Here is a 22,164-nt window from a genome sequence, read left to right as displayed (position 1 = left end):
GAACCGTGTCTAAACTTGATTGTGGGGGCGGCTGCTTGATTTCATGCATTTGTCTGACCCATTGATTTGGACACAAATTTGGTCGGGGTGCCTGGGTGGCTCAGTGAGTGAGGGGTCTGCCTTTGGCTCAGGTCCTGATCTCCGGGTCCTGGAGTGGGGCTCCCTGCTCAGCGGGGAGTCTGCTCTCTCCCCCTCTCTCTTTCTCTCTAGCAGATGAAGTCTTTAAAATATACATATTTATTTATTTATTTGAGAGAGAGGGAGAGCCGACCCCCAGCCAGCAAGCCCCTCCCTCTCAGCCGCCAATGGGAGGGGGCGGACGCGCAGCCCCGCAGACCAGTCAGGAGCGGCCTGTGTGCCCCCTGCGGGGCCGGGGTCCCTCTGCGGCCGGACCACCCCCTCCGCCCCCTGAGGTGAGCCGGCTGGAGGTCGGGGTTGCGGAGGGGGCGGGGCTCAGCGGGGCGGGGACGGGGGTGCCGGGTACGGGGCGGGGCCGTGCGCATTGGAGGCGGGGCTATGGAGAAGGCGGGGGCGGCGCCGGGGCTGCTCGCGGAGCGGCGAGGAGGGAGCGGCTTCCAGCCCTGCCCGGCTGCGACCCGGGCTCCCGGCCTCTGAGCTCCCTCGGCGGGTGTCCCGTGCCCCGAGGGAGCCCGGCGTTAAGCCGCAAACTGAATACTCTTGGAGCAGAGAGAGACGCCGACAGGACGGAGAAGAATGGTTCGACTAGCGGCCGCTGCGGCCTGGCGGGAGCCCCGGGCGTCTCCGGGAGGGCCGGCCCCGCCCACGTCGGCCCCGCCGACAACCCCCCGCCGACCCCGCCCGCACCGGTCCCGCCGACGACCCCCCGCCGGCCCCGCCCGCACCGGTCCCGCCGACGACCCCCCGCCGGCCCCGCCCACGCCCCCCGCGCGCAGCGCACCCGTGCGGCCTCTGCCTGGGGCAAGTGCGGTCCTGCCGCTCTCCCACGGTTGTTAGGAAGTGACCGGAGGAGCAGGGAGCCAAGCATTTATTCCGCGCGGACAGGCTGTGGCCGCCCCGGGCCGCCCCCACGCCCCCCTCGTGCTTTCATCCTTCAGCAGGTGCCAGGCAAACTGCCCGCCTCCCACCCTCTTCTCTCTCTCCGCTAGAGCCGGCACTTGGGCTCCGGAGGTCAGCTGGCCGCTCGGGGGCGGGTGGGGACCGGGAGCACCGAGCGCGGCGGGCGGCGGTGTTTGAGCGCGAGGGGCAAAGCCAGCGGGACCGAAGGGAGAAGGGGCGTTCGGGCACGTGGGAAACAGGTGGAAGAATGCAGATGAGAGGAGAGGGGTCAGCCCCTGCTGAAGTTCCTGCGAAAGTGCCCGGGCAGGAGCAGGTGGCGCTGGATCCAGGCCCAGTAGGAAGAGACCCGGGCATACACCCCCGGGAGTCCGGGCTCAGCACATCCCCTGCTGAAGCTCACCACCGCTGCCTGCACCCAGCGCCTGTCCCGCAGCTGACAGACCAGGGGGCCCCCGGAGTCGCCCTGAAGGAAACAGGAATGACAAACAGGGGCAGTGGGACTCCGGTCTACGCAGCAGGAGTGGGAGCTCTCAGACTGAGGCTGACGTCAGGGAGCACGTGGGAGCGGGTGGGATGCTGGAAGCAGGGGGAGGTCCCCTTGGGCCTCCAGGTAGCAGGCGTGGTCGCCCTAGGTTTCCATCTTGGAGCTGTTCCTCCCTGCAGCGTGCTATCAGCTCTAGCTGCGTTTTTTGTTGTTTTTAACGGTTCAGAGAGGTCAAGTAGTTTGCTGAAGGTTGCACAGCTAGTACAAGCAGTGCTGGGATGCAGTCGCTTTTTTATGGTTGCTGTTGTTATTCTCCCAAAGCCTGCCTGCTTCTTCCAATGCACTCTGCCTCCTATAAGGGTCGCCTGGCGTCTCTGGTCCTGGACCCCTGCCCCTCTCACCCCTGCCACACCTGCTCACATCCTATGACAGCTGGAGCCCGCGTGTTCTGCTTTTTTTTTTTTTGTCAGGATGGCTCTGGACTCATTCTTACAAGAAATACTGTCAAGTCCGGCTCCAAGTCAGACACTGTTCTACCTTGGGTGAGGAAAGTCCCTGGCCTCGGGGAGCTAGATCAGAAGATGCCACCCCTGCCCCAAGTCCAGGATCCAGCCTGCTTCCCAGGGTCTCTTAGGGTTAGGGAGGTGACCAGAGCCTTTGGCTAAGTACGGAGGAGGGAGGTACATCACAGGTTCCCTGTGAAAGGGGGGGCTCCGCTCCCTTACTTCCGTTGCACTTTTGGGGAAACTGAGGGGGGGATGTCCGGTGACTCTCCCAGAACCTGCGTTGCATCAGGGGCAGGGATGCAGGCTGGACGGGACTGACCTCGCAGAATCCCTTTTGGCCCTGGACGTCACCAGCGCAGAGCATGTTCTTGGTGATGGGCTCTGGGTAGTAGAGCTTGCGACAGCTGTCTAGGCCAACCACGCGCACGTCCACCTCCTGCAGCCTGAGGGGCTCAGACAGGGCCACTGTGGGACACAGGGACAGCGGCTTAGGTGCTCTCAGGGGCCGCACGGTGGTGTGCCGCCGAGCCCCCAGCCAGCTCCCTGTGGACAGTCCAGAGCAGCAGCTCCACGGCGTCTGTCCCTGGGGCCCACGTTCCTGTCCTGCCAGCGGGGAGGCGGATGCAGGTCCAAGGCAGGGCTGAGTAGTGCGGGTTGAGTCCTAGGCCGGCCTCTACCATGAGGTGAGGCTCAGAGAGGAGACTGGGGTGACTCGCTCCACCCCTGGAGTGCCTTCCCCTCGGGCCAGCTCCCCGAGCCCCCAGCCCCTTGCCCCTCACCCACCGTCCTGCTGGACGTCCCCCCAGCCGGTCACCCAGCAGAGGGAGCCTGCAGGGAATTCAGAGCCTGGTGGAGCCAGGGCGATGGGTCTGATGGTGCTGGAGAAGGGCACAGGGCGTGCCAGCTTCACGAGAGCCACGTCACTGCCCTGGAGGGCGTCCCCGGTGAAGGAGGGGTGCTGGATGGCACGGACGACAGCCACGGAGATGGAGCCCCGGGGACGGGAGTACAGCGCAGCCTCTCCCAGCTGGACCCTCAGGTCCTTTAGACTTGCGGAGCTGGGTGGGAAGCAGAGAGGACGTGGTGGGCTCAGAGGGTGGAGGCTGGTGGCTTGGCTCCACCCCGCTAGCTCCACTGGGATGGGGGCATGGCGTTAAAGGACCCTCTGCTCTGCCCTGGCCCTCTGAGTCGGATCACAGGAGCACAGGGCCCCCCTCTGGGCCCTTGTTCCCGAGAAGTCCTGTCTGGCCCGGAGAGACTCCTGAGTAAAGTCCAGCTCCCAGTGATGGAGTTCAGCCTTGGGCTGTGGCGAGCCTTCCCAGTGGCAGGGCCTGTCCTTGTGGGGACAGAGCGGACACAGTCCTGCTCTTCTGGACCAGAGGGACAGCGGGGTCGCAGCGCCAAGATGGCGGGTCGGGGTTCTGGGGGATCAGGTCAGGCTGAACCAGAGTGGTGGGCAGGGAGACCATGTTCTCAGCGGGGCGGGGGTGGTGACCCCACAGAGCATGCAGGGGTGCAAGTTGGGGGACCTGCATTTGGGGGGCTGCAGAACTCATGGAACGTGTCAGCGGGCCCCCTCCCCGGCATCTGAGGACAACAGGTGGGCAGGGAGCCGGGACAGCAGCAGTCAGCGTGTCTCCCACCGGGAGGACCCATTCGGAAGTGCGGAGAGCAGGAGCTTGTGCTGAAAGTGCAGGTCCTCAGGGAGCCGTGTGCTCTCTGCCTAAGGCCTGTGCCCCGGAGGGCTAACCTGTCCCAGCAGGACTGCCGCTAACCCCAGTGTCCCTTTCCTTGGGGTCCACATCCCTCAACTGCCTTTTGCTTATCATACGGTCTCAAGCAAATTACTTCTCTGTGCCTCAGTTTCCCATCCTGGAACCTGGGGGTAAAAGTGTCTACCTACGGAGGTTGTCCTGAGTGTGCTTGGGCCTGTGCACTGGGGCAGGAAGTCCCTGGTAGCCGTCGGTCATGATTTCCAGGACTGGACATCTCCCGAGGACATTCCAGGAACAGCCCCAGCACCAAATGGCAAAGGCTTATTTACCCCAAAATGACACCTGGGACTAGTTGATTGTGTTTTAATTATCGTGTCTGCCAAGGTTAAGCTGACTCCATAATTTAGCTCTGGGAGAGACCCACCTTGATTGTGGAGTCTCTTTTTATAGAATTCAATGCTCAATTGCTTTATAATAGCTTCATTCTGCTTTTTGTTTTCGAGTATCATGAAGGGGCATCTAGCTCTGGAATGTTCTCTACTTCCTCACAGCCCCGTGCTGGGCAGCGAGACTCAATTGCTGAAAACGGGGAGGAATGAATCAACTAAATGCAGCCCATGCACACAGCAGGGCAATGTCCAGCGATAGAAGGAGGGAATTTCTGACACTCGCTGCCATAATGTGGTTGACCCTTGAAGACCTTCCGCTCTGTGCGATAGGCCAGACTCCGGAGAACATGGGCTGTAGGATTTGGCTGCGATGAGGTCCCTGCGGTCATCAGAGACACGGAGACGGAAGTGGAGGGGTGTGCTGGGCCAGGGAGGGGGACCTGAGAGCTTAATGGGCACAGAGCTTCCGTTTGGGAGGACAGAGGTGTTCCCAGGTAGTGGGGGGTGGTCCCTCAGCAGCGTGAACCGCGTTCTGAGAAAGGATCGAGATGATCAGTCTCAGGCTGTGCCTTTAACCAGAGTCCCCAAAACTGGAAACAAGTACGTGACTTCCAAGTACCTTCAAATAAGTAAAGTGTGTTTTCTTTCCTAGTTTGAAAGGAGTAGCTGGCGTCTGAGGCGTCCAGCCCCCGCCGCGGGGCTCTGAGCCACCTGGGCCCAGGTGCCATGCCGCAGCCACGATCCCCTTCCCTGTGCGCGGCCCCATGGCATCTCACGGCCCGGGCCACCCGGTGTGGGGAGGCAGGACTTACCTGGAGACACAGTGGGCGGCGGTCAGCACCCACTGGTGGCTGATAAGACTGCCCCCGCAGACATGCTGGCCCCGGTCACGCAGGCTGACCTGCCAGGGCCACTGCCGGGGCACAGCTGCTGTACCCCCGACAATGCGGGCCTCCGGGCTGAAGCCGCTCCCTGGTGGAGAGACGGGGTCACCGGCTGGCCTCCTCTGGGAAAACAGGACCCAGGTCCGGGGCGGAGAGCTGGGCCCTCCTCCTGCCTCCAGCGCGGACGCCTTAGCCCACAGTCAGTTCTCAGAACTGCAGATAGCACGGCCCAGTGGAACTCTCTACGGCGGTGCACCTGCTCTGCGTGCGGGCCAGTGCGGGTCATTGCAGGCCAGGCCCCTGGCCACGGGAAGGAAGCGTCCCCGAAACTGGGGACCAGACTTTTTCATCTGAATCATAAGTAATCAAGAGGTCAGCAGCCCCCAAGGGTGGCTGGTGGCGCAGGGTTGGAGAAGGAGGCAGACCTCCCGTCTTCCTGCCCCGGATGGCATTTCCACGGCTACGATTTTGAAGCATAAACAGTCAGCAGAAAGCCCTGCCTGTGGTCCCAGCCCGGCTCGGGGGGGTGGGGGTGGGGGAGGCAGCCCAGAAGCCTCGGTCTCCCAGCCCGTGCCTCGACGTCCTCCTGAGTCCCACACGGAGGACTTGCTCCAAGGTAAAGGACCCTGAGAGCTGATGGTTACGGCAGGGCACACGGCTGGGACGGTTCCCGCACACAGACCTGCTGGAGCAGGCTGTGGGGCCCCAAGGAGGGTCTGGATCGAGTGTCCCCCTCCCTCGCCTGGGAGGGACTGTGGAAGGTGCGTGTGGCTGCAGGAGGACTCGGGTGGGGGAGGGTGGACAGGGTCCCCCCAGTTAGAGGCCCGGATTCCAGGCAGCTGCGCGCTCTGGCCTGGGGACTCACCCCTTTCTCCCAGGAACGGGAGCATGAGGAGCACCAGGAGGAGCCGCATCTGCAGGCAGAGGCAGGGGTGGAGGGTGTGGGAAGCCCAGCCGGCAGGGGGGCTGCGGGACCAGCCTCCCCACAGGTCTCCCCACAGCCAACACCCAGGGCTCCAAAGAGGACAAACCGGGTGGCCCCCAGCCGGTGACCCTGCCCTTGTGGGGGTCCGTACCACCCCCACCCTGGGAATGAGCACAGGCAGACGGGGGCTAGAGAGGGGATGCCCGCCCCTCCTGCTCCCCACAGCCCCCTCCTCACCAGGACAGACCTCGGCCATGGCCTGCCAGGGACTCCGGGTTCTCCGTGAGCCGTGGTGGCTCCTGACTCTGGTATGGTGTCCCGCTGGCCTGGAACAGCACCAGCCCCTCCCTCTTGGCCTCCCATCTCTGCCCTGTCCCTGGCGGTCCCGGACGCATCCAGGCAGGGACGGAAGCCACTGGCTGCTGGTGTGGGGCCTGCACTGAGGTGTCGGGGTGGGGGTCAAGCAGAGGGATGGAGGGCACAGGGATCCCGGGTTCCCCAGGTGCTGGCAGCCAGCCAAGGTGATTGCTTGGTTCCTGATGTTCCCCGGAGAGCTCTCCACCCCTCACTGCCTGCCAGGGACAGATAAGGAAGGTCAGCCGTCCCTGCCACGTGGGCTGTGCCATTGCTGAGACCCAGGCCCCAGGCTAGGACCCACTCTCTGACACAGAGCTGCTCTCTCCTGCCCTGGCTGTAGGTCCCGTCAGGCTAGAGCCCTGTCCCCTCTGCCAGGAAGTGACCCTAGGGCCCCCCTGAAGATAAGTTACTGTCCCCGACACCACCGGCATCCTCCCTGGGAGACTCCCTACTTGTGGCTGCTGGCTGGGTCCCACTGATGGGCAATGCTGTCACACAACCGTGGTCACACAGCTGTCCCTCCCAGCCAGCCCCCTCAGGGTCCTGCTGTCAGCTCTGTCTCCTGCCCTGCACGTGGGAAAGAGGGCCTGGCCCCCCAGGGCCCAGCCCCAGGCTCTGGGACACAGCCATCCCAGCAAGGCAAGGCCACACCAGTGGTCAGGGATCAGGCTTCGGGGAACGGGGTGGGATTTGAGGTGAGAAGCCCAGCCCAGAGTGACCTTCAGCATCTGCCTAGTCCAGGTGCAGAACAAACACAGAGCAGGAAGGCCTGGGAGGTTCCGGGAGCTGCATCCCTGTTGACTCTGTGTCCCTGTTGACTCTGGCGAGGCGGGAGACACCTGAGCCTGTCTTATCTCTGGCAGCCACTCCCCTTCCTGCCCCTGCCCCACGTGGCCTCTGGCTTCCCGAAAATGCTGTCCTTCTGGGGAGGTGAAAGGCAGAGGAGCCAGCCCTGGGGGGCGCGGGGCAGCCATGGGCCGGGAGGTCTGGCTCTTCACAGAGCAGCCCGTGCTGGACAGGCAGCCCTCCATCTGGCTCAGACTGTGCCCTCGGACCCCTCGCTGGGCCCCTTGTAAATGCAGGCACCCGCGCGGGTCTTCGCGTATTTGAGCACGTTTTCGTGCAGGAAACATCGATTCCACTCCTGGACCAGTGCGAGTACACAGCTCAGTGCCTTGAGTGCATTCCCAGTGCTGCCCGCCCTCCCGCCATCGAGCTCTGGGGTGTTTGTTTTGTTTTTTAAAGATTTTATTTATTTATTTGACAGAGATCACAAGTAGGCAGAGAGGCAAGCAGAGAGAGAGCGGGAAGCAGGGTCCCTGCTGAGCAGAGAGCCCGATGCGGGGCTCAATCCCAGGACCCTAGAATCATGACCTGAGCTGAAGGCAGAGGCTTTAAGCCAAGCTCCGGGGTGTTTTTCTCCACCAAACTGGCACCACAGCCCTCCTCGGCTGCTCAGCCAGGCCCTCCCCAGCCCCAGGGCCTTTGCACGGGAGCCCTTTATCAGGCGACTCAAGCTTGCACTTACGTGGTTTAAAAACCCAACCAGAAAATTTCTCTGGTGTTCGTGATAAAAATCGTAATTTGTTTCCTGGTTACAGATGTGTTGTTCTTCTGAACAGAAGATGCAGATGTCTGGAAGGTCATGGCCAAGAAGTAAAACCACCCCAGATCCTACCAGTCGTGCTGGCTGCCGAGGACCCAGCCTCTCTCCTGTCGTCGAAGGTCAGGAATGTCCTGCATTGGCCCCTCGGCCCCTTGGCATGTCCCCACGGCACGCCGGCAGATCCCCACGACCTGAGTCCAGGAGTTCCCAGGCGCTGACCGATTTCACCACCCCAGGCTCAGATTCATCTCACAAGAGTTAGTGGGCACATCCACACGGCTCGCTCCCCCACTGAGGGAGACCTACAGCTGCTCCTGTTTCCATCTGGGCACACACTCGTAATTCACTTGTCCCTGCACCTGTGTGGAAAAGCTTTCTAGTTCTGCTCGATGCCTAGAGCCGTGAACGTTACAGGACGGGGCCCCATGGGGCTCAGGCCACTAGTTCCTCAGGACCGTGGGCAAGGCTGGGGAAGGTGGGACCCTGGCACGGCTCCCAACACCCCGCCAAGGTGAGTGCCCAGAAACTTCTCCGTCGTGGCCGTGGGGCCCGCTCCGGGACAGCCCAGGAAAGCACACCCACGTTCTGGCCTCCTCTTGTCCCCTGCTCCCCGGGGCCGGAGCATCAGCCTTGTTGGCTCCCTGATCCCAGCTGCCTGTGGGCATTTCTTCCCGCGGAGCCCAGCGTCTGGAACTCAGAGCCAACCTGAGAGGGCACCCTGGGAGGGTCAGGGAAGGCTCTCACCCAACAAGCAGACATCTCCCGGGATGCATCACATCCAGGTCATGTTTGCATGGTGACTGGCTAATTCAGAGAATAGGCCTTGCGAGAGAAGTCGGACGGACAGACAGATGGGTGGGTGAGTAGACCGAATCCTGGGACTCAGATCAGTCCCTTTTGGGACCACCCACAGTACCAGATGCTGACCTCTGGGGCAGGACAGAGCTAGGGTCTGTGACCCCCGAGTGGAGCCGCACTGAGAGCCTTGCTGTCCCTTTCCAAGTCTGGAAGGACACCGCCCCAGGGCAGCCCTCTGCACATCGGGGCTGGGGGACATACTCCCTTGGAAAGCCAAGTTGCCCATGGTCAGCCTGTCCCACAAAGACTCTGACCACACTCCAGTCATTAAGCTCTTTAATCGGACAGAGACAGCAGGATGAGGCGCCCTCACCGCAGTGGCCTTTCACCCCACTCCCCAGCATCTCCCTGCTCCATCCGCCGGCCGTCTGGGAAGCTGTGGACACGGAGAAGAGCAGACGAGAAGGTGGGGCCCAGGCCAGGGCCAGGGGGCCAGGGTTGAAGCAGCAGGTGCCAGGAGGAGGCGGGAGCCGCTGCCCCAGGCCGGGTCAGGGGCCGCTCTGGATCTGCCGCGTGATCCACGGCTGGTAGGTCTGGACGCGAGCATAGACCCCGGGGATGTTGCGCAGGCCACAGCCGTAGCCCCAGCTGACCACGCCCACCAAGTACCAGCAGTGCTTCAGCTTGCAGACTAGGGGCCCTCCGGAGTCGCCCTGCGGGAGGAGAGGGAGGGCTGAGTGGTCCCCCCGCCCCCACCCCCGCAGCAGGGGCTGGGCAGGGCAGGGGTGGGACTCACGTAGCAGGAGTCTCGGCCCTCGGTGCCCGCACACAGCATGTCATCCTGGATGATCTTCCCAAGCTGGTGGTGCTCGGAGGCGTTTTGGTACAGCTGGTCGCAGACGCCGTTCTCCACCACCTGCACTGCCACCTGCTGCAGGCGGTAAGGCGGCGGCAGCGGCTCTGGGGAGAGAAGCCACCGGGGGCTGGCAACGCGGTCAGATCTCCCTCCTGAGGGGAGGGCTGGGGTGGGCAGGAGATGAGTCCAGAGACCCCACCCCTGCGCCGGTGGCCCCTTCTCTTTCCTTCTCGGAACCCACCACCACCCGCCCCCCAGGAGTTCCCGGGGATGACAGCCCCCACCCCGGACTCACCGTGCATCCCAATGGAGCCCCAGCCGGTCACCCAGCACTGGTCCTCCGGGATGACCTCCAGCTGGGCCGACGAGAGCCTGACCGGCTTGACGTTAGCAGTGCCTTCCACAGAGTCCGACAGCTGGAGCAGGGCAATGTCCGCGCCCAGGCCGGCGGAGATATAGTTGGGGTGGACGATGACACGGCTCACGTTCAGCAGCATCCTGCCACCGTACAGGTACACGTCCCCGGCGTGGATGCGGTAGGCAGAAGGGTCGGCCTCCTTCCTGGGGTCAAAAGAAGCCACGCAGGTGGGTCCCCCGGGGGTAGCCACCGCGGGGGGTAGCCTTGGCAATTCCAGAAACGAGTCCTCCCGTGAGCCCTGACTCCCCCTCCACGTCCCACCCAGAGCTGGACAGCAGCGTGGGGGACTCACCGGGAAATGCAATGGGCGGCGGTCAACACCCACCGCGGGTGGATGAGGGACCCACCACAGATGTGCACCCAGGAGGCCCAGTGGTAAGTGTAGACTCTCAGGCTGACCTGCCACGGCCACTTCCCCTGCGGGGCGTTGTCGCCGCCGATGATACCCGCCCGCTCACCCTCAGGGACCGGCGCTGAGGAAGAGACAGGGGTGGCGCTGAGGCCCTCCTGGAGTGGCCGGAGGAGGTGGCTGAGCTGAGCCCCCGTGCCGAGGGGTCCTGAGCAGCTGGAACTAGACACAAGGTTCCAGGGGCCTCTGGGGAAGGGAGGAGTTCCATGGGGTCAAGACTCACCTGGGCTGCCAGCAATGGAGTTCCCCAAGAAGAAGGTCGAAAGCGCCAGCCACAGCATCTGAGGGGGAGAGGGCAGGGAGGGACAGCTGGGACTCAGGCCCCGGGCTCAGGAATGGAGAGGGCCAGGAGCTTCTGCAGGCGTCTGGAAGGGGCAACAGCCTTACCTTGCCAGACTCCGACAGCCTCTGCTCTGGGGGCCTCCTGAGCCCCTTTATCTCTTGGCCACAGGAAGTAAGCAGGCAGCTGGGTCAGCCATCCCCTTGGAGGGGAGGGTGGGGAAGCAGGGCGGGCCCAGCCTGGGTGCTTCCCCACCTACCGCCCGCCCCCAAACCCCCCTTTTCAGCCACTGCAGACACATCATCTTCCCCTGTGTTGGCCTGACCTGTCGGGGCAGGTGCAATGTCCTATGGGGTCTGCTGGGGCCTCCCCACCTCGGGAGAGTCTCCAGCCCCATGCCCCTACCCTGAGTGGGCCAACCAGCCTCCGGCTGCAGCCCCCAGGCCCCCACACCCCGTACCCTGCCAGGCCCTCCCTCTCTCCCATGTCAGGAGCAGATTGTGTGTCACCTATCCCAAGAGCGACTCAGGAAGGTGACGCCCGAGCCCCATTCAGAGCCTCCTGTCCCTGAGCTCCAAGCGCGGAACAGCGCCTATGGTCAATGGTGACAGTGATTCGGATTGGCTCGGGGCCACTGGGCTTCAGGAACCCGGGGGAAGGTCACTGGGGAGACGGCATACCTCGACCCGGACTCCCCTCCAACGGAGACAGAGGATGAAGGGCCGTGATAGGGGACCTGTGCCGACTGGCCTGGCCCAGCCCTGTTTGTCCAGGGCACGTGGGCACGGGGCACTGAAGAGGACAGAGTGAGCCCAGGAGACCCCACGGAGCATGCGTGCATAGGCCCCTAGTCTCGGAGAGCCCCGCGCCAAACACGGCAGCGTGTGGGCAGTCGGAGGGGGCGAGGTCCTCCTGGAGTCAGTGAGCAGGGTCTAAGCCCCGCACCCCAGCCTTCGAGGGGAGGCTTGGGGTCTCCCAAGGACTCCTGAGACCAACAGCCCATCAGAGAAATCTTTGCGCCCAGCGTCTGGGAAGAAAGATGAGGGAGGTCGTGGGTCACTGAGGGAAAACGGCCGTCTAGAGGCATGGAAGGAGGGAGCACGGGGGCCCGGCATCTTCCCAACTCAGAGACAGGCCCGACGGCCAGTTCCTCACACCCTCCGGCCTCTGCCGCCACAGCGCGGGGAGTGACGCCGGGGGCAGGAACAAGCAGTAGTGGCATGGCAACACCCAGGATGCTTTCTGTGCCAGTGGTGAGGACGGGGTCCCTTATCTAGAGGACAGCAACCTCAGGCCATCGCCCCCCGGCCACTGGTGCTTCAGTTGTTGAGCAACGGCCCCTGGGGGCAGGACACCTGCTTGCCGTGATAGGGTCAGGACTGGACCACCCGGAGAAGGCGCAGCGATAGCATCAGAGGAAGGATTGGGGGCTGCGCGGCAGGGGGCTTGCAACCGTCAGGACTGTGGCCAGGATGCCTGGTTCAGGGATGTCGTTGGGTCAGGGATGTGGCTGCCCTGGGCTGGTTGCGAAAGCTCTTGGCTGGGCAGAAGACTGGGCAGGGGGTCTCGGCACAGAGCGGAGAGTCGGGGGGTCACAGGAACCTGGAGGGAGGAGCGTCCCTCTCCACATTTCCTTCACGGCCCCCTTGGTGACCCAGTCTTTGGGCACAAACAGAAACCCAACAACAATGAACGGGGGCACCCTGGCTTTGGCAGAACTCTCTGGCAATACCTGGAAGGCCCTCCCATGTGTTTCCAGGGAACCCTCACAGAGTCTCCCTTCTGCGGCATCAGGGGTCAGATCTCTGCATCGCACAGCAAATGCCCGGCGTCTGTGGGGACGTCCCCGACAGGAAGAGGCTTTCCTGGGGCCACTTTGACGGAGCCGTTGAGATGCTCCGAATCGAAGCAGAAGTTTTGGGAGGAACTTAAAATCCACTTTGATGTGGCTTTTAAAAACCAGAAACCGTGTTTCCTCCAACATGCATGAAAATACTTTTTTAAAATTATGAAAATAATGTAACTCGGGCTACCAAAAAAAAAAAAGTAAAACGTAGAAATTCTCAATAATCTCCCGCCAGCAGTAGCCGCCGTGGCCACCCACGGTCACTCCCATTCCCAGCCAGGCAAGAGGAGCAGGCAGTGATGTCGCTGTGAGCACGTGTTCCCTTCACCGCCCCCCAGAGAAATGCATCGTTGGTAATAGCCAGCGTGTTCAGTTGTAGGGCTCTGGGGAACCTTATGGAACCAGCTCCCCACAGACAGACGCTTGTGTCGTTTGCTGTGAAAACAACAAATCAGGTAACGTTCTGCACGTGTACTCGTCCCATCTAATTATCAGCGCACTGAGCGGCGCGGGGCCTGGTCCAAGACGGTACTCAGGCTGGGACCGCAGGGCCGTGCGTCCCTCTCTCCACCCTTCTGTCCATCCCTCCATCCATCCCTCTCTCCACCCCTCCCTCCTGTCCGTCCCCCAGCCAGCCGCACTTTAGACGACGCGTCCGTGTCTCCCCTCCGTTCAGACTTCACCCACCCAACAATTCACGTAAATACGGGAAAGACACAGCTCCTGCCCCCATTTCCCAGTCCAAGAAACAGGCTTCACCGGCCGACAGGGTGGACGGAGGGAGGGCTGGGTCTGGGATTTAAAGCTATGCTTAGGGTGCTGGCGGGCTCAGTGGATTAAACCTCTGCCTTCGGCTCAGGTCATAGTCTCGGGGTCCTGGGATCGAGTCCCACATCAGGCTCTCTGTTCGCCGGGGAGTTTGCTTCTTTCTCTCCCTCTACCGTTCCCCCTGCTTGTGTGCTCTCTCAAAGAAATAAATGCATCTTTAAAAAAACAAACAAACCGAGCAACGCTTAGTAATTAAAAGAGGAAAGCAGTTTCTGCGTCACTACTTGGATCTCCAAGTTGGCTACGCTGACGTGAGCTCGTGAGCTCTGTATTCAGTCGCCCAGGGAGCCGAGTCCGCGCGGAGGAGCTTCCCTGCCAGCCCCCCGCAGCACCTGGTGTCCAGAGCTGGCGGGAAGTGGCCGTGGATCTCCAGGGGCAGTGGCCAATGTAGGGATCCGAGAGGCCCCCTCCTGTGTGGAAGCGGGGGACCACGCAGCCCAGCGGCCGCACACACATGAGGTCCCGTGGTCCGTGGCCCCGGTACCTCCTGCCAGCGACACACGGCAGCCAGTGCTGGGACTCGCGCCGCCTGCGTTCCCCGCACCCACCCCTGTTCCAGAAGTTCCAGCTTCCCAAACCCACCCTCTTCTTCCTCTTCACACGTCCCGACCAGTCTTGGCTGTCTGCTCCCTCCTGGCTCTGAGGACAAGCTCTTCACCCTCTGTGAAAACCATGGTGACACATTCGCCAAAACCGAATGACTCGTTGGTTAACGGAGGGGTTCATGCCCCCCCCCCTGCCGCTGCTTCATCCAGACACATGGGACTTTCCCCTGGGTGTCCGAGCTGCCTCCCGTGACCTTCCTTCCACACTCCAGCTCCCCACCGAAGTCTTACCCGGCCGTCGCTGGATTTGTCCCCGTGGGCCCTACAGCAGGACAGCTGTCCTGAGGCTCATCTTCGTACAAATGGCACTTTCCCCTTTGTGTCCAGAAAGAGGGACGTGGCCGAGGTCGGGACGCGTGTGGCACATCCGACGGGCTTCCTCCGGTTAGTTCTGGTCACGCGCAGACTCTCCGGACGCGGACAGGGCTTATCTGTTTTTTACTGTGTTTTCATCGGGGGTCCCGGAGTCCAAATGAGACCCAGGCCGGAGAGGGGACATGGAAGGGGACTCGGGTCTTGCGCCAATGTCTTCCGCCTCGATGGGCTTTCCCTTGTGCTGCCTCCCTCCCCGTCTCCTGCTTCGAGGTTTGTCACGCCAGCTCTCCTCCTTTCCTTGTCACCCCGCTGGCGAGTACAGACCCGACCTCCCCGCCTCACTGTTGGTTGGCTTTATGGGGTTGTGTGGCCTTCTACGCTGCATTTCAAGCCCTTGCGATGCATCTCCCTCCCCTCCAGACCCTGGGATCCAGGAAGCCAACATGTATTCCGCTGTACGCGGGGACGTGCCACCCGGTGACTCTGGTTGGGATGAATGAGATCCCAAGGGCGGCTCCGCTGTCTGTAAACTACACTCTCACTTGGTGACAGGGTGCTCAGCGGGTGGTGGCCCGGAGCCAGGCAAGATGGGGAGCCAGGCAAGGGTGGTGGCCTGGGGCCGGGCCGGATGGGACAGCGGGTGGTGGCCAGAGGCTGAGGGAGAGTCTCGGATCACCTCATCCACCTCTGCTCCCCCTGCCCGAGCCCGAGCCTTCGCAGCACGGCCAGCACTCTAGGATTCCAAACAGGTGAGCGCCCCCAGCCCCGCCTGCCACTCTGCAGCCGCAGCCCCTCAAAGACCACTCTGACCACCAGCCTGTTCACAAGGTTTAATGAGACAAGCACACCTGCCGACACCACCCCCCCTCGGGGCCTCCACCGCACCTCTCCCCACGGGGATGGGAGGATGGGGCCACAGGAGGGGCAGGAGAGGGCAGGGCTGAAGTACAGGGAAGGGAGGGGAGCAGTGTGGGATGTTAGCTCGGCTCGGGGCCGTGATGTGGCAGAAGTGCGGTCCTCCGCTGACCCACAGCCTGGCCCTGAGAGGGGACATGATGCCAAGCTCCTGCTGAGACCAGAGTGGCGGTTGGGGCCTCGGCCTCACCCCAGCCCTGTCCATCCCCCGGCTGGGCCCAGAGCAGCTCCTGGGAGAGACACAACGGACCAGCTGGATGACCTGTCCAGACAGGCCCGTCTCAGCCTGAGCCACCACGGAAATCTGGAGACATTCTGGGTGCCAGACGGTGGGGTCCTTCCCACGTGGTGACTGGGGACACCAGTAAGCACCCTGCGTTGCACAGGGCAACCCGCAATGGAAGGTCATCTGGCCTCGTGTCCAGTGCCCAGGCTGAAATGTCCCTGGGCCAGGCGTGGCCATTCTGGTGACAGCAGACCTCAGCATCTAGAGAAACCCACTCTCCACACGGCGAGGCCTAAAGGGCAGAAACCACAGCCCATCCCAGCCGCCCAGAGCCTGGGCCTGTTCACGCACCAGAGCAGAGATTCCCTCCTGGGGGCCTGGATGCCCTTCTTGCTGTGTACCCGACAGTGACCACAGGCAAGGAGGGTGTCCGCCGTCTAGCGGGATCTCAGACCACTGGGAACCGCGTCTCCCAAAGACAGCCCCCAGCGCCCCTGCCTGCCTCACTGTCCCCGTGACGTCAGGAGGCTGCGGCCCAGGGAGGGAGGTGAACACACCTCTCTAGAACCAGTCTCACTTCCCATGGGGAGTGCAATGTGTGTGCGCAGGTGTGAGTGTGAAAATGTACAATCGAGAGCATCGTGTGTGTGAGTGTGCATGTTTGGGTCTGTGCGTGTATGTGCAAGCATGAGTGCGTGAGCACGTGCGAGTATGTGAGTGTGCCAGCGAGGGCAGCTCCCCCTGCGCAGGCCAGGCTGCGGTCCCAGAGGTCCTCATGTGGGCACGGGGTCCCTTGAGGGAGGAGGCAGGTGGGGAGGCTGTGCCCTGTCACCCACGGTGTGCCAGTCCTGTGCCCTTCCTGCCCGAGAGGAGACTCAGGAGACACATGCAGACAAGGAGCCTGGAGCGTGGCCCTTGGCCACCCCTCCGGCCAGCGACACAGGAGAAAGTGGTGTGGGAGCGTGCAGGGCACTGGCCAGGGTGCACAACACGCCCAGGAGCTCCACTCCAGACCTCCTGCCCTCACCAGCCCAGAGAGCAGACCCCCAGGGCGTCTGGGAAAGGCCAGCGCGGTGGCCCGTCAGGACAAGGCCAAGTCTGTGCAGAGAGCAGGATGCAGGAACGCCGTTCATCGGGAGTGCCATGGGCCATAGTTGCTAGATGTGGGACCTGTGGTGTTCTGGGCACCTTGACCCCTGGAGAGGCAGGAGGAGCCCCAGGCCCAGGTGACTTCAAGGTCTGGGGCAGCCTGAGCCCGTCCTGTGCTTATGGGAAGGGAGTGGCCTGCATTTCTCTTTCTCTTTACTCAGTGCCGACCTGGAGTCATGTGAGGTCCGGGTCACGGGGGCATTTCTGCTGGGACCAGGCTGGGAAGGCTGGCGGGCTCCGTGTCCCACAGGACGTCCTCCGGGAGGAGAAGGGTCAGTAAGCCTGGAGGAGATACAGGGTGGTGGGCCGAGCCGTGCCCGCTTCCCGACCCCGGCACCTGTGAACGTGACCTTACTGGGGAACAGGGTCTTTGCAGATGGGAGTGAGCTGGGATCTCTGGAGGAGGTGGTCTGGGATTCAGGGCGGACCGACATCTAGTGACAGGCGGCCTTAAAGGACAAAATAGGGGGGTTGAGATGGGGAGATGCAGGACAGGACCTGGACCGAGCCGCGCGGCCACGAGCCCCAGACGCTCAAGGCTTGGTGGGCCGGAGCCTGCAGGGCCAGCCTCCAGCCCCAGGCTCTCCAGGATGCGCAACGGGCTCGGGCCTGAGCGGCCTCGCGAGGGGCGCAGGCGCAGGAGCAGAGACGCCGACCTGGCGGTGTGTGTCCACACGGGGCGGGATTTCCGGCAGGAAAGGGCCGGGGCGGACAGCGGGCGGGCGGGTGAGGCCTCTTGCAGGGAGGTGTCCGCGAGCGAGCAGGACGGCCGTGTGCGCACCTCCGGGTCTTGCACGGTTCTCCGCGTCGTGTGCGGGTCCCCACGGGGCGGCCGCGGCCTCTTGACCCCCCACCAGCCGGACCCGGACCCAGACCCGGCGGCTGCGGGCAGTGAGCGGGCTGGGCGGCCATGGAGGAGAGGTCCAGGGCTCTGCTGGGACGGAGGCAGGTGGCGCAGGGACCCTCCGAGCCCCGGGAGCCGGTGACGCACGAGGTACTAACGCAGGCACCTTTATTTTATTTTATTTTATTTTAGTTATGTTATGTTATGTTATGTATCTGAGGCAGAGAGACCCGGGGATGAGGCCCTGAGCTGAAAGCAGAGGCTGAACCGACTGAGCCCCACAGCGCCCCCACACGAGGAATTTATAACTTTTTAGGGGGGATTGTTGGTCGTCAGCCTGACGCTGGATGAGCCCCGCGGCGCCATGCGGGTTCTGTGTGCAGCCGTGTGCGGGCCGGGCTTGGCCGCCGGCCTCGAACGTGACTCTGAGGCGGTCGGCGGGAGGGGAGACAGAGCAGCTCTGCGCAGGGCATCTGTCTGTCCGGACGGGAAGAGACGCAGCCACCTGCGGCCCCTGGAGCTGGATCTGGGCAACGGGAGGCTCCTCACTCCCCTCCCCCGTCTTGGACTATGGGTTCCACAGCCTTTTCACTCCCGGAGCCTGCTGTGAGGACACAGCCCCGAGGTAGCGCCGTGGGGCTGAGAACACCTGCACGGTAACAGGGCAGCCCCCCCCCCCACACCACCTTTTAGGCTCTGGTGGGCAGGTACGGGGATGTAAGTTCCTTTTACTTAGGAACCCTGCCACCTCCCCACCTGGGGGGGGCCGGCTCTTCCTTCAGCCTATGCCTGCCCTCTGCCTGTGCAGCCAGTCTCAGATGACCCCAGGAGGCTCCCGAGGGGCCCGCGGGCCAGCGTTGGCCGTCCCTGCCTGTCCCACACGGGCTTCCGGGTCCCTCTGCCCTTGGCAGGATCTTGGCGACAGGCCCTGGTGAGACTCCTCCTTATGGAACCTACAAAGCCCCCCTCTGCCCAGGTTTGCTAAGAGTTTTATCATGAACGGTGGTTGAACGTATCAACCCCAAGAATCAAATGCATTCCCCTCATCTGCTGAGATCAGTGCTGGCTCGCGCACCTGTTCCCCCCCCCCAGCCCCCGTTACGTGGCCAGCTGCACCAGTAGAGTTCTCCGGTGTTAAACCACCCTGGTTTAGACCCTCTTCGGTTATACTGTAATGTTTTAAAGACGTTATTGGCGTTGGATTGCTCATGTTCTATGTTGGATCACGAATCGGTGTTCCTTGTTGAACATGGCCTGAAAATGTCCGTTAGTCTGTGTGCCCGGTGCGCTCTCTGGTTTACATGGATCTCACAGGACTCTCCAGGGATTCCCCCCTTCCTTCCATTGCCTGGAAGGGTTTGCATGAAGTGGGGACTGTCTGAGAGTCATTCTCCTGGGCAACCAAGTGAAACAGGGGTGTTCATTTGTATTTTGCGTCCGGGGCAACCGTGAGCTGCCCACACGCCGTTCCTCTGTGGTCGCACATCTGTGCCAGCATTCTTCCTCCTCTGGCATCGCCCTGAGCTGTGCCAGCCTCCGCGTTGTCCCTAGCATCTGATACCAAGCTCGGGGATCACAGCTGCCACGCCTGTGTTCACCCCTTCCTGTTCCTGATGTCTGTGTACCTGCTTTGCTGCCTCAGAGCTCCACCTCCCCCTGAGGGTCAAGGAACTTGACTTGGCTTTGCAGCCCTGTCCTTTCTTTCTTTCTTTCCTTTTTTTTTTTTTTAAGACAGTATTTGTTTATTTATTTGTCAGAGAGAGAGAGAGCATGAGCAGGGAGGAGGCGCAGAGGCAGAGGGGGAAGCAGGCTCCTCGCTGAGCAGAGAGCCCGATGCGGAGCTCGATCCCAGGACCCTGAGATCATGACCTGAGCCAAGGGCAGAGGCTTAACTGACTGAGCCACCAGGCGCCCAGACGTAAGAATTGTTTGGAAGTGTATTTTTAAGTTTCCAGATGCAGGAGAGTTTGTGTCCATAATGAGCCGAGATGAGCGGGTCTGAAGTGGCCTCCTGCTGTCTTTGAATACAAGATAAGTGACCGTGAGCTCCAGAGAGGAAGGCGAGGTGGAGTTCTGGGGTCCATTGAGGCTGGTGATGGGGGGCGAGGGCAGACATCCCCGGTCAGTAACAACAGATACAGCCCCAGCAACCCCTCTCGGATGTTCAGAGCCTGTGAACCTGGTGAGCCTGCCCTGCTGCCTGGTGCTTAGCTGGGACCTGTCCCTGCAGATGCGGCATGCGTGACTAGACATTTCCTTTGTCCTGGAGGCAGGAGGACTACCCAGGGACGGAGGCCCAGGGAGGGCAGGCCTGGGAGGCTCCCGGTGCAGGGAGCCCCACCTAGGACTGAAACACAGCTCAGGGCCACATCCGCAAGCAGGTGGTGCCGCCTCCAGGCTCCCAGCCCCAGCCCCTGCCCTGGAGCCAAGGGAAGCAGAGGGAAGTTTCTTCTAGGGAAACTGAATACCCTGGGAGAAACCAACCAAGAAACAACACAAGACCTGGCGGGTGTCCCACGGGGCAGCGGGCTTGCCAGGATGACTGTCGGCAGGCGCTGGTGACCTCAGGCGCTTGCCAGTTAATGCTGCGGACCTGGTAGAGCCTGGCCAGGACAGGCGGCCTGGGTCTCCAAGGGGAGAGACAGTGGAGAGCATGCAGAGCAGGCAGGAGGGAGATGCCAACACAGGACCCAAAGGCAGCTGGGCTGCGGGAAGTGATGGTCACAGTGGAGCCCGGGACAGGCCCAGGGTCACAGAGGACACCTCAGTGTCACCTCAGGGTGGAGGGCAGCCATCGTGGCAATGGGTTCCCAGGATAGCAGTAAGCAGAACGCAGTGGCCATCCCCAGAGCCCGTCAGCCGTCACGGTGGAGCCGGCTCGGCCTGGAAGCCAGCCAAGGGCCATTAGACTTGGGAGAGGATGTGTCATAAGACAGTGGGGACCAAGGGTGGCGGGGATGGGGTCGAACTTCTCAGCGGGCTGCATCCCTGTGAGCAGAAAGGAGGCTGAGCAAGACTGGAGTCCGACTGTCCCTGTGGCCGCATGAAGCCCCAGGCCTGCTGGCGCCAGGAGACAGCCAGCAGAGAGCCACCATGGGGAGGAGGGCCTCCGGGAGACCTCCCCGTGCCCAGTGCCCAGTCCCAGGACCCGGGCCCCAGGGACACACAGCTCCCACCGGTCCGGCCTCCACAGCAACGTTGCCAGAGGGGTCTGGTAGATGAGAGGGGCCGTTTGCCCAGAGGGGTCTGGTAGATGAGAGGTGCTGAGCCCAGCATCCTGCCCTCAGTCTTCGCTTGTCGGAGCTTGGCACAGCCCCCAGTTTGATCCTGTCCCGGGACCCCCCCGCCCACCTCACTCTGTGCCTCCACCCCTCTCTCGGCCCTCCCACCCCCACCCTGCTCATAGCACAGAAATCCTCTCTGGGTGGGTGGGAGAGACTTTCTGGGGAAGAGCGGGGTCCTCCCGGCCTCACTCATGGTGGGAGTGAGAAGGGCCCTTTTGTGCACCCGACCCTCTCCAGCAAGTGGGGTATAAACCGGCCCTTCCAGAGAGCTCAGGGGCCTTCTCAGCCTCCTGTCTGGGAGGGCTATCCCCTCCAGCTGAGGCCGCCCAGCCCTCCCCGTTCCCCCGGCAGCCGCTTGGCCCTGCACCAGATCCCGGGTGGGCACGGACACCCATGCCACGTGGTGGTGCCAAACACCCCCAAGCCCCTGGCAAGCAGTCTGAGAGGCAGCACAGTCCAGAAGCATCTTCACAAGGTGGGGTGAGGCTGGGGGTACACAGCCCCACGCACCTGACAAAGCCCTCGAGCGACTTGGGGATGGAGCTCGGGTTAGAGAGAGCCACAGACCGGCTCGGAACTCGGGCATTTCACGTCCGGCCCCCTGCTGTGCCCTCTCTCCGCGTGACTCCCAGACCTGGCCTCGCACTGACACACCAGTGCACACCGGTTGCTGGTCTGTGCCAGTGCCTTCGCCCGTGGAGAGCCTGCCTCATCACGTCCCCTGAGGGACACGCTATGTCTCCTCGGAGAGCCAGTCGGGCAACCCCTCCTCGGAGCAGCTCTCCTAACGGCCCTGGAAGGCTTGCTCAGGTCCCCAGCACAGACACCGGATCTACCTCTGTGGCACCACTTCTATGCCACACCCTCCCCTCACTATTTGTTTAAAAGGTGGTGTCCTGCGAGGCTGGAGGACTGAGGGAAGCAGAGGCCATGTTCTCTTCATGTCTGTGTCTTCCAAAGGCAACTCAGGGCCTGTCACATAGCATTCGGGATGGAGGGATGGTTGGTGGATGGATGTGTGGATGGATGAGTGGGTGGATGGTTGCAATTTTGAGATAAGGCTGGCCTTCTAGGGGAGGATGGGCTGTGAGCAAGGGTCCCTAGAGTGGAGGAGTCACAGAATATCCCCCTCCCTCACGCCACCCCTTCTATCCCCCACCACCCCCCCATTCAGTGCCTGGCCTGGAGCAAAAATTTTTCCAACCCAACTGTCAAAGCAGGTGGACCCTCATCAGGTAGCCGCAGGGTCACAAACCACTCCCCGCCACACCCACACCCAAGAAATCACTGGGCACTTTCTGTCTTGCTTTGCTAACAGTTTAATGAAACAGAACTGAGACGTGGTCCCAGACGTAGGTCTGAGAGGTAGGTCTCTGTTCCTAACCCTCATTCAAAGCAGCTTCCATTTTTCTTCTTCCCAGTGTTGGAGGCAGGAGCAGTCAGTGTCCACCAGGGCGGATGGGACTGAGGGCGCTGTGGGACGGGCA

The 22,164-nt window shown here is 62.4% G+C and overlaps 2 protein-coding genes across 3 annotated transcripts; both read right to left on the bottom strand.

Moving 5' to 3' along the window:
• Nucleotides 1-990: 990 nt before the first annotated feature.
• Nucleotides 991-6,460, bottom strand: LOC101692227 (prostasin-like). Of its 2 annotated transcripts, none has more exons than XM_013055286.2 (6): nucleotides 6,179-6,460; nucleotides 5,882-5,930; nucleotides 4,945-5,104; nucleotides 2,812-3,086; nucleotides 2,348-2,493; nucleotides 991-1,501 (listed from the first exon to the last, which is right to left on the bottom strand). In XM_013055286.2, the coding sequence occupies exons 1-6, from the start codon at nucleotides 6,302-6,304 to the stop codon at nucleotides 1,307-1,309; spliced, it is 951 nt and encodes a 316-aa protein (XP_012910740.1). In that variant the 5' UTR covers nucleotides 6,305-6,460; the 3' UTR covers nucleotides 991-1,306. The 2 variants fall into 2 exon arrangements, with proteins under 2 accessions (XP_012910740.1, XP_012910742.1); XM_013055288.2 differs by having other exon boundaries at nucleotides 6,189-6,290.
• A 2,563-nt stretch (nucleotides 6,461-9,023) lies between these two features.
• Nucleotides 9,024-10,822, bottom strand: LOC101674311 (putative serine protease 29). The gene is made up of 6 exons (XM_004750821.3): nucleotides 10,773-10,822; nucleotides 10,609-10,666; nucleotides 10,269-10,449; nucleotides 9,854-10,119; nucleotides 9,499-9,662; nucleotides 9,024-9,415 (listed from the first exon to the last, which is right to left on the bottom strand). The coding sequence occupies exons 2-6, from the start codon at nucleotides 10,664-10,666 to the stop codon at nucleotides 9,251-9,253; spliced, it is 834 nt and encodes a 277-aa protein (XP_004750878.1). The 5' UTR covers nucleotides 10,773-10,822; the 3' UTR covers nucleotides 9,024-9,250.
• Nucleotides 10,823-22,164: the final 11,342 nt, after the last annotated feature.

Source organism: Mustela putorius, unplaced genomic scaffold (genome assembly GCF_011764305.1).
Source record: "Mustela putorius furo isolate JIRA1106 unplaced genomic scaffold, ASM1176430v1.1 tig00004007_pilon_pilon_pilon, whole genome shotgun sequence".
In the NCBI taxonomy this organism is placed as follows: Eukaryota; Metazoa; Chordata; class Mammalia; order Carnivora; family Mustelidae; genus Mustela; species Mustela putorius.
The sequence above is the reverse complement of the archived record's forward strand: the minus strand, read 5'-3'. Positions and strand labels throughout refer to the sequence as shown.